Source organism: Ostrea edulis, chromosome 5, assembly GCF_947568905.1.
Source record: "Ostrea edulis chromosome 5, xbOstEdul1.1, whole genome shotgun sequence".
In the NCBI taxonomy this organism is placed as follows: domain Eukaryota; kingdom Metazoa; phylum Mollusca; class Bivalvia; order Ostreida; family Ostreidae; genus Ostrea; species Ostrea edulis.
In genome coordinates this window covers 5,848,518-5,860,360 of record NC_079168.1, presented here as the reverse complement: position 1 = coordinate 5,860,360, position 11,843 = coordinate 5,848,518, and the positions used below count along the sequence as shown (strand labels likewise).

At 36.0% G+C, this 11,843-nt stretch overlaps 1 protein-coding gene across 3 annotated transcripts in view; it reads right to left on the bottom strand.

Moving 5' to 3' along the window:
- LOC125649557 (15-hydroxyprostaglandin dehydrogenase [NAD(+)]-like) overlaps positions 1 to 11,843 on the bottom strand; it is a 28,377-nt gene that overhangs the window by 10,083 nt on the left and 6,451 nt on the right. For 2 of the 3 annotated variants that reach the window (XM_056167106.1, XM_056167107.1), the window contains exons 2-3: positions 9,599 to 9,688; positions 7,854 to 7,977 (exon numbers count right to left, since the gene is read on the bottom strand). In XM_056167106.1, the coding sequence (XP_056023081.1) occupies positions 7,854 to 7,977; positions 9,599 to 9,688 (214 nt within the window). Of the gene's footprint in view, positions 1 to 7,853; positions 7,978 to 9,598; positions 9,689 to 11,524; positions 11,662 to 11,843 lie in introns of those variants that run through there. The other variant, XM_048877183.2, reaches the window with a different exon arrangement.

The following is an 11,843-nucleotide window of genomic DNA, read 5'->3' as shown; positions in this document are numbered from 1 at the left end:
TTCCAATGTCCAGGTTGACCCTTGACCTTTAAACATGTGACATCAAAATCAATAGGGATCATCTTCTTCTGAAGATGTACCAGCGTACCAAGTTTGATGTCTGTCAAGCAAAGGGTTCTCAAGATATTGAGCGGACAGTATATTATAATGTCCTTTTTTTTACCCTTGACCTTTGACCATGTGACTTCAAAATTAATAGGGGTCATCTTCTCCTGAAGATGTACTGGTGTACCAAGTTTGATGTCTGTCAAGCAAAGGGTTCTCTAGAAATTGAATGGTCAGTATATTCCTATGCCCAGTTTGACCCTTGACCATATGACCTCAAAATCAATAGGAGTCATCTACTCCTTAGGATGTACCAGTGTGCTAAGTTTGATGTTTTTCAAGCAAAGGGTTCGCAAGATATTGAGCGGACATTATATTCCTATGTCCAGAGTAGGTTGACCCTTGATCTTTGACCTTTTGACCTGAAAAACAATAGGGGTCCTCTTCTACTCATAACCAACGTACATATGAAATAGCATTATCATCAAGTGAAAGGTTCTCAAGATATTGAGCGGACAACATGTGGTCTACAGACCGACCGACCGACAGTTGCAAAACAATATGCCCCCTCTTTTTCAAAGGGGGGCATAAAAAGCATTACCACATCTTATCAGTGCCAATTAACCCTCATTGGCTTCCGGTTCAATATTGTATATGGGCATGCTTACAAAGTGAAGTCATTTATAACCCGTATTTTCCGCCTAGGAACTTTGAATCGAATGCTTCTAAACGTTCCCCGCACTCGAATAAGACATGGAAAAAGGCGCGTTGACTACTGTAATCCAACTTTTATTCGCGTGCGAGAAAGTTTCGCGAGATCCTCATCGTCGCGATTATTTCTCGTCGCAAACCAGTCCTTTAATATGTTTTGTGTATTTAAGATAATGTCGGTCGCGAACCAGTTCATCACTGGTAAATAGCGAAATGAAGTCGTCGCGAATAAAAGTTGGTTTACAGTATTCAGCGCCAATACTATGGGACACTTTACCGGTTGGATTACGTCGTGCCGAATCATTGGACATTTTCAAGCAACATCTCAAGACTCATCTTTTTAATTAACATAATGTTTAACTGAAAATAATAATTCTCAGTTTTTTACAGCATACTTTAAAGACTTTTACTATACTACTACTTTAATGTGGGACATTTTTTTTTCTACTTATAATGGCATTTCATGCGTTAAACGCTTTAAAGGACTTGTCCCGTAATTTTAAAACTTGCATAAATTTATGAAAAATATTACCTATACTATAGTTGAAAAGGATACTAAATACAAAAACAATTGTTGTGAGCAGATTTTCAGAGATATTGCGAGTTGAAATTGTAAAATGGCAATATGCATATTTCGATCGGAGATTTACGCGCCAAATTCTTGTGACGTCATATGCGACAAACGGTTAGTTAGCAGCTGGCGGCCATTTAGGTGTTAATCCAATTATGTTATCAATACAACCGCGTCAACATTGTTATCTGTGCATTTATTCATTAATTAATGGACTATGGTGTATTGTGCGGCATACGGTTGCACCAATATTCAGAAGAAGGGGGTGTGGATTGAGCTTTTTTAGTTTTCCTAAGGATGTAGCTAGGAGGAAAACATGGACCATCTATTGTCGGCGAGACAAGTTTGATGCAACAAAAAAAAACAAACAAAAAAAACAACAATCGGTTGTGCTCGGAACATTTTTCAAAACTTCAGGTAGACCGAGATCCTGAGAAGTTAAAGGCGAGTGGTTACGTGGGAGCGAAGATACGACTTCGAAGTGAGGCAGTACCAGATGTACCTCTTCGTCTTCCTGGAGTTGAAAATGGCCCAAAGCCCCAACCCCGAGGAGCCTTCTTAAAGCAACAATACGCTGATGTAAGTGTTTCTAAATCTTAAGAATATGAAGTATCTGTTTATAAGGAGCGAATACTTATTCGTAAGATAATAGACCTAATGATAAAAGACAATTACGTCATCAGTCATGATACCCTGATATCTCGTATTTTATTAACTATATATTAAACCTACAGCTGTACCGATTAAGATGTAGTCACACACACACCCTTTTATAGTAAAAGTGGATTGGAATGTTAGGAAGATATCTATAATCTTGAAGATGAAGACAATCTAAGACGTGTTTCAAAGAAACGAGTGCTTAACACCCACCCACCCCCCGAAAATTCTGACAGTATTACATAAAAACGTTTGTTGATGAAAGAAAATCTTTTTGTGGTGCTATAGAAAAAAAAACCAGTTAAATTTTTTACTAAACTCAATGATGAACAAAAATTCATATAATTTACATATGTTCTGAAGAGCCATTTATTCTAAATATAACTGGAAAATTTATCTTCAACAATATATGAGACTGTATTTGCATGTAACTATGTGTTATGTAATCACTATATGTATATGTACAGTATTTGTATATATTTTAATGCTGTCCCTTGAGGGCCCTTGATTGGAAAATAAGATATGTTCTATGTTCTATAACATTAGTAATATCTGTATCATTTTCAGATTGTGTGTATCCACCCTACACTTCAATGAAAATGGCAGACGACACCAAGCTACAATAACGACTGGAGCAGCACGGTGGCATCTGAGTTATCCAAAGAGAAGTAAAGGGGAGGTAAAAGTTGTGAAACCTGACAAGACTCCAATTACCTATGGTAAGTGATTATACAATTACATGTATTATCATACGCAAGTCAAACGATGCCATTACATTACTATGATTATATTCGACTTGTTGTTGAAATACATATTGTACTTCTATTGATTTTTATTATTGACTGTGAATAATGTTCAATAATATAGATATGATGTCATTTGATGCTAATTATCATTTTCATACAATCTTCAGACTATGTGGAGATTCTGCGCATCAACTTGGTGGAACGCCGTCTTCAGCTTCCGACATGTCCAGCAGCTACTGCGGAAGACAGCAGGGACACAGGTTACAGACCACCACCTCTTACCTCCTCCTGTGCTTGTTTCAGTAAGGATGAACTCATTGCCACAAGACGGACACGGTTTGCGCGTGGCAATTTGGTTGCTGTTGAGGGCCCAAGAACGTGAAGATGATTTTAAGCATCAGATCTTGGAAACACTTGTTGATGATCTTCTTTTGTTGTTTGCTATATTATCTACATGTTCTGAGATTTTTATGCCCCCCTTTGAAAAAGAGGGGGCATATTGTTGTGCACCTGTCGGTCGGTCTGTAGACCATGTGTTGTCCGCTCAATATCTTGAGAACCATTCACTTGATGATAATGATATTTCATATGTGGGTTAGTTATGAGTAGAAGAGGATCCCTATTGTTTTTCAGGTCAAAAGGTCAAGGGTCAATCTACTCTGGACATAGGAATATAATGTCCGCTCAATATCTTGAGAATCCTTTGCTTGAAAGACATCAAACTTGGAACACTGGTACATCCTAAGGCGTAGATGACCCCTATTGATTTTGAGGTCATAAGGTCAAGGGTCAAACTGGGTATAGGAATATACTGACCACTCAATGTCTAGAGAACCCTTTGCTTGACAGACATCAAACTTGGTACGCCAGTACATCTTCAGAAGAAGATGACCGCCATTGATTTTGAGGTCACATGGTCAAAGGTCAAGGGTCAAACTGGACATAGTAATCTACTGTCCGTTAAATATCTCGAGAACCCTTTGCTTGACAGACATCAAACTTAATACACTGGTACATCTTCAAGAGAAGATGACCCCTATTGATTTTGAGGTCACATGGTCAAAGGTCAAGGGTCAAACTTGACATGGGAATATACTGTCTGCTCAGTATCTTGAGAACCCTTTTCTTGACAGACATCAAACTTGGTACACTGATACGACTTCAAGAGAAGACGACCACTATTGATTTTGATGTCACATAGTCAAGGGTCACACTAAACAGGAATATACTGTCCGTTCAATATTTTGAGAACCCTTCGCTTGACAGACATCAAACTTGGTACACTGGTACATCTTCAGGAGAAAATTACCCCTATTTATTTTGAGGTCACATGTTTAAAGGTCAAGGGTCAAACTGGACATAGGAATAAACTGTCCGTTCAATATCTTGAGAACCCTTTGCTTGACAGACATCAAACGTGGTACACTGGTACGTCTTCTGGAGAAGACGACCCCTATTGATTTTCAGATCACATGGTCAAGGGTCAAACTGGACATTGGAATATACTGTCTGCTCCATATCTTGAGAACCCTTTGCTTGACAGACATTAAACTTGGTACACTGGTACATCTTCAGGAGAAGATGACACCTATTGATGTTGAGGTCGTGTGGTCAAAGGTCAAGGGTTAAACTGTACATAGGAATATACTATCCGCTCAATATCTTGAGAACCCTTTGCTTGACAGACATCAAACTTGGTACACTGGTACATCTTCAGGAGTTGATGACCCCTATTGATTTTTAGGTCACATGGTCAATCCACTCTTGACATAGTAAGATATTGTCTGCTCAATATTTTGAATTGATGATACTACTCTCAATTAAATGATGTGTGTGTATAACCCTTTTCAATTTTGCACCATGGGGGGCATATGTGTTTTACAAACATCTCTTGTTATTGTTACAGATAAAGATATTTCTCTATATTGCAATGTGCTACTTTTGTTTGTTTTCAAATCGCTTGTGTCAAGATCAAACTGGGTGTTAATGGTTCTCAATAAATGGTGACCTTATAAAAATACCCAGTTTTCAATGCATGCCTGGTGCTGTTTGTATTTTGGTCAACAAGAAAACTCAAGAACCCCAAGTAACAACAGATGGTATGATACTACTACTATTAAATTGCAGACAAAATTACCGGTTCCTGTGTGTGTTTGTGGATTTTTATATAACCTGAGTAAACTCAGGTGACCTGTTGCAATTGTTTGCCGTTGTGCATGAACATTTTTAACTTCTTGATAACTACTAAATTCTTTTCAAATTTGGTTTGAAGCATCTTTGGGACTTGGGGGCATAATTGTAAATTCTGGGGTCCTAGGGGTGGGGCAAAAATTTACCAATTTTCACAAATCTTCTCTACACCTGCATATCTTTAAGAAAAATTAAATGCATAATTATTGATAAAAAGCAGGATGGCCTCTACTAAAATTGTAAATTTCATGATCCCTGGGGTAGAGATTCTGACTCCAGGGTTGGGTATTTATAGTGCATATATGCAAACATATAATGATATCTGTTTTAATGCTATGGAAACTAAATGAATATTTGGAAGAAATAGGTAGTACTTTACCAAAAATTGTGAATTTAATGTTTCTAGGGGGTAAGGTAAGGGTTTGGTATCAGGGTGGTGCTAAAATTATTATAATGACTTGAAAGACTTCTGTAAGTTTGCAGATACCATAAAAAATGCCTATTTAGGAATAGTAGAAAATGATGTACAAAAAAATGGTGATTTTTACAATCCCCAGGGTTTTGACTAGGATGGGTCCTAATTAGTCATATCGTTTAATGTTAATGGATAAATTATATTATGCAAAGCCTTTCATCAACACTTTTGAGGGCATTGAAGTTTTCAGAAAACATCTTTTTTTTTTTAAATACTGTTGCTGAATATTAGAATTTAGCTTAGATATTTAGAACAGGGATTTTTCTAGATTCCATAGCTCTTGGGACTAGTAATACTTTTAACTAGTACTCGGGTGACCGATAAGACCTGTGAGTCTCGTTTGTTTGTGTGGGGTTTTTTTTTTTTTTTTTTTTTGGTTGTTTTTTGTCGGTTTTTTTTTTTTTTACAAGAGGGTGGTATGGTATAGACCTACTATCATTATTACAAAGTTACCAGTTCCTGTTGAGAAATATCCGCATACTCTCAATTGAACCGTCTGTGCTGCAATATATCAAGCGTAATATCTAAAACAGGTATTCATTATTCAACACATCCTCGGACCCAAAAAAAAATCATTGAGCAACGTCGTTTACAGAGTTTTTAAGGGGGGGGGGTTATTGTGTCAATTCTAACTATTACAGCGTTCATAATTAATAATCATATAGAAGATAATAAAAACCTCTGTCTATTTCACGTATTATTTTTAGCAACTGCTTTTATTTTGATCTCGCCATGTTACTTCATTTTTCGCTAAGCATACATATATGCTCGACCGCGACTGTTCAATGGATTATCACGGAAAATATTTATTTAAAAAGAATTGTTTATCTTAGATATACTGTATACACGAGGTACATGACTAATTAATTGAATGGTTGTAAATTATAAATAATACAAACAAACGCAATGTAGTTGCGTGTACATTAGTATGCACGATATGCAGTAGGCTAGGCTTTCATTCGTCGTTTTCTTGTTGACAAATACTTGTTAGGATTTTCAAAATAAAGGGAAAACATCTCATAACAACAAATATGTCATTGATGGTAAAAAAAAAAAAAAAAAAATCTACCAGTACCACAATTTATCAAACGAAGTTAAATAATAACAGGTTTCTTCACAATAATATGATCAGTGAGAGATGAGATTGTCGCATATGAGGTCATGGCATCACGTGACCCGCTATCCTCATTAGCAGAGATTTCGAAGTCGGATGTCGATTTGAGTCGATTGAAACGTCAAATTAAACCTGAAATTTTGCTTTAAAAACCGATAAATTATTTTTTGATATGTATTGTGATAAAACCCACACCAACTTTTAAATAATTTACGAACACGGGGCAAGTCCTTTAAAGATAATTGATTAGAGCGCTATACAGCCAGGCCAAAGCCATAATAAAATTCTTACTTAATAACATACGTATTATGTATCATGAGTGGGTTTTTAATTCAGATGGACAATCATTAGATGTGTCTGACATAATGCTTAATACAATATTAGAATAGCATTTGAAATTACACATGCAACATACCCAATAAGTTATAATTAGCCTACATGTACGTTAGAATATTATGACTGGCAAGGCATATTTAGACACGTATTTAGATACGCATTGTAGCCACCACAGTATATGCACACCAGTTAAGAGGGATAATTCATATCATAAACCATCTATGATAAAAAAGAATGTGATTGAACTTTGCCATGTGTTACATTAATTGCGTTGATATCATTGCGTATCTATATCAAACATAAAACGAGTAAAATTGGAATCGGAAATATCTGTGTCGAAGATTCCAATTATCTGATTACACACTATCTTCTTCAATGCAAACTACGTAAGAGTCTTATAAAAATTAATATGCTGTACATATGCATATTATTTATTCATTAAACTTGTATATATGAACACCACCAACGTTGAAATTTGTATTACAGATGAACGTGGGAAATGGTTAAACGTTAAATTTAATAGTCTGCTCATTTACCAACCAAGTCGAAATTTTGCTCATTACTGACTTTCAACATGATTAATTTGTACACAAAATATCTTTGTGGTTGTTGCATGTGCTCTATCTTAAAAATGGTTTCAAAGGCATAAAAAACGGCTAATTTCGGTAAATCATGTCAATCGGAGATAAGGAAAATGACGTCACAGAACATATTACGTCACTAATTTCCACATGTATCATCAGGGCCAATGCCCTAGTGCATAATCATAATGATTAAACCAAGTGAAACCACATTTTAAATTTATCCTAATTCTGTGGCGAAATTTGGGCCTTAATGTACCTTGCTCTTTTAGTTTTGTACTGTACTATTAACTACTGGGAAATTTACAAGGAAAGAGAGAGCGAGAGAGAGAGAGAGAGAGAGAGAGAGAGAGAGAGAGAGAGAGAGAGAGAGAGATCAAAATGATACCTAGCATCGGCAAAATCTAGAAATGTCATTTTATATTACCTTCCATTTGTGTCTGATTTCTGACGTCACAATGGCAGGAAATGACGCGATCTTTGCTAAATTTGTTTGCCAGTTCGCGAGTCGTCTTTTTCAAAACACCTTCATTAACATCTAATAGGCACACCTGCGAATAAGTGATGAATGTTAAAACGTGCGCAATTTCAGTTAACAGGGTATTGTCTTACATCAATATTCTATATAATTAGTTAAGTCTGGGATATAGTAAATTTTTCATAATTATCAATAAGATATATTTTGTTATTACAAAGAGGGTGTTCCACAGAAGCGGTTTCACTTTCCCTAACCGGGGCTCCGTGTCTGGCATTTAAACGCTGGTGACGTAAAACTGAAATACATCCATATTCGAAAACTCTTATTATGTATTTGCCATTTAAACACCTGTAAGATTCCTTGGTACTAAGGGCAAACCTAAAACATTTTCATGTGTCAATGAAAGGTAGATAGAACGAACATTGATAAGGTGAAGAGAACGAACAGTGATCAATCTCTTAACTCCTATAAAGGTGAAGAGAACGAACAGTGATCAATTTCTTAACTCCTATAAAGGTGAAGAGATTGAACAGTGATCAATCTCTTAACTCCTATAAAGGTGAAGAGAACGAACAGTGATCAATCTCTTAACTCCTATAAAGGTGAACATAACGAACAGTGATCAATCTCTTAACTCCCAAAAGGAATAAAACATCGAGAGTTGGGCAAACACGGATCCCTGCACATACCAGAGGTGGGATCAGGTACCTAGGAGGAGTAAGCATCCCTTGTCGACCGGCCACACCCGCCGTGAACCCTATATCTTGATCATTTAAATGGAGTAAACCGTAATCAAAATCAGTATGTCAAGAACGGCCTAACAATTGGTATGAAACATGTCAGCAGCATTTGACCCAATGATAGATAGTATTGACAAACTAGATCATTCTAACGACCATAGAATTGGTAAAATGCTTACTGTCGAAACCCCTGTAACATCAACTTGTATGTCAGTAGCATGACTCGATCGATTTAAAAACTGATCATACGCAGAACTAGCTTTTGCATATAGAATCAGTTGAGAGATATAAACACCATATGCAAATGATAATGGAATATTGTTACATAAATATGGGAAGTTGACGATGGAGAAGCCTTTTTAAACTTGTTATAGGATACAATGTCTCAATCAAGACAAATAGGGGAAAATGATATTTGAACATGAAATGGGAGTATGTATCCCATTTGAACATGAATGGGAATAAATATTCTAAATAACACACAGGGTGGGGAATTTATATTCCATGAATATTGCTAAAAAAGAATCAGAAAACTGTATCTTGAATAGTGCTGTACACGTCAAAGAATATCATCAATTTTACAAGTCGGGACTGTTTCAACATTACTTAAACTCAGTCATTCTACATGTATAATAATTTTGTTAGAAAATGCAGACTGTCGTTAGGTCAAATATTGTCTGAGGTGTTTCATGCCATTTTTAGGCTGTTTTTATACTGATTTTGACTACGACATATTTAATTACCGGATCTATAGATAGCAGCCTCATCGCAGAAGTAACCAGTCAAAAGGGGATGCATATTCCTCCTAGGTACCTGATCCCACCTTTGATGTTTTCATGGCCTTCGTGTTTCTATTGTTCTCGAGATTATATTTTTATATAATAAGTGTTCATCATCTTTACCTTCTTCATTCATCAATTTATTCTGTTATTCCACCAATTACATCATACTCACATTAGCACCGTTGTCCAGTAAGGCTTCGGCACACCCCTTCCCAATCCCCTGGGCTCCTCCAGTCACAATTCCCACTTGACCACGCAGCATCTGATGAGTTCAAATCTTAAAACTTAGCAACATACACAGCTTATTTTGTTACATATTTCCATTTATCGTATGTGCTTTAAATTTCAACTCGAATTGATTTGCCCTTTCAGAGCGATCATCACAATTGCATGGTGTGTTTTTTTCCCCACCGTGTGATTGTGTACTTTTATGTAGCACATGTCATCAAAGTCAGTTACAATACCATTTAGAGAGGGATGATAAAACGTGCACAGTGAGGATAATTCTTAACCATTTGACGGAAGTTGTTAGACCACTACAATATGAGGAATAAAGTCTGACCTCACAACTACGTCTTCATAAACGTGATCCATAGCATGTGGAAGATATTAGATTAGTGAGGACAAGTGGTGTAGGGACATGTTCTCACACATATTCTCTCTCAAAACCATTTTTTCTCACAATTCGAAAGTGAGTATTAGATAAACTTCTAAAGGTGTCCCTATATCTATACATAACACAGTACATTTTTGCCTTTATAATAACATATTCGTGTATTCTCTTCTAGACATTGTGAAGACGTCCTCACTAAACAGGTTACATCGTCCAGAGAGAGGGAGAGAGTATTGCTTTTTCAACTACTAAACAAATCCACCACGTAATAAGAGAGAGAGAGATAGGACGGTCAGACAAACGTTTAGCATATCAACAATGATAGTGCACACTATAACGCAGGTACTATAGAGAAGATTCTTTTTATCAGATAATCTATATTCAACATTTACAATGGTTTATCAAGATTTTGTTTATCAGATGATCTATATGAAATATCTATACAATAGACTTTATTAAGATTTTGTTTATCAAGTAATATATACAATAGGGTTTATTAAGATTTTGTTTATCAGATAATCAAATACCAGTTGTAGTTTACTGGGATGCTGACTTTTAATGCGGTATATTTAAAAACAACGAATGCGACGCAGGTACATGCATTGACTCTTACAAAAAGTAGCGATTTCTGTGATTAGCGCGATTTCTTCGATTCAGAAAATGATTTTAAAAAGTCAATATAGACTTAGTCGCCCTTTTAATTGCAGTAACTAATGTTTTCTTTAGTTACCAACTTTGCTCTGGTATGTGAAACAAAGCCATTAACTTGTCTTCAGATTTAAAGATTAATTATAGCGGAAATTTTACTATGTGTATGCCTGTGCTGACAGATTGCGTTATTTATATATGTACATTTCGTTAGGTCCAGAACGAGACCTATGTCAAAGAGCAATTATTTTTTTAAAACCAAATTGAATGCCTAAGTTGAACAAACTATTGATATCTAATTGATTGAATGATTAGTTAAAGTGGTATATTATAATTAGTACAGGTACAGCGTACTGATCGACAGGTCTACAGAGGTTGAAAGGTTAGTTTCAAGAATTGCGTGGTAAGGGTTGGATTTGTGTCATTCCTGTCAATGCCGATCTGACAACCTCCTTTATAAACGACATATGAGTGATACATGATTTCATTTTGCTTTATGTAAAAAATACGTATACTACAGGTATTCAAAATTCCTCAGAATTTGTAGACGGAGATATTCACTTTCACGTGTTCTCCCGCTCTTGTGCATTTGTTTACACTTTTCTAACTGTCGCTAGGTGGAGTTCAACGCATACTTGTATTTATGAGCTCCAAAAATATGTTAGTGATTAAAGGTAATTCACGCACTGCATCTCTAGTCGTTTTAAACGATATGTATCTAAACCTGATGAATGTATAGAAGGTTCTACATCTGTCCAATATCATATACAGGTATCTCGACGTTTGCCCTCTGTTTCTGTAGAAGAAAAAAGCTCTGAAAACAATGAAATGTATTACCTTTTAATGAATGACGAAATACTCCTTCAACGTCCTTGAAAAAACGTCATTATATATCTGTTCAATCTAAAACACCTTACAAAGTACATCGTTGTATGCATGACCCACTTTTTTTTTTACCCACAATGACTCACCTTTTTTTTTTACACACTATAACCCACTTTTTATCACTGTTTATGTGAGCTATTGACGTCACATGCACACTGTACAAAGAGCGGTTAATACATTAATTCAAATTCAGGAAAACTGTAAAAATACATGAGAGTGTGAACTGCGACGTTTTACGTTAGCCTACGTCATGAAGCAGCACCGGGATGGA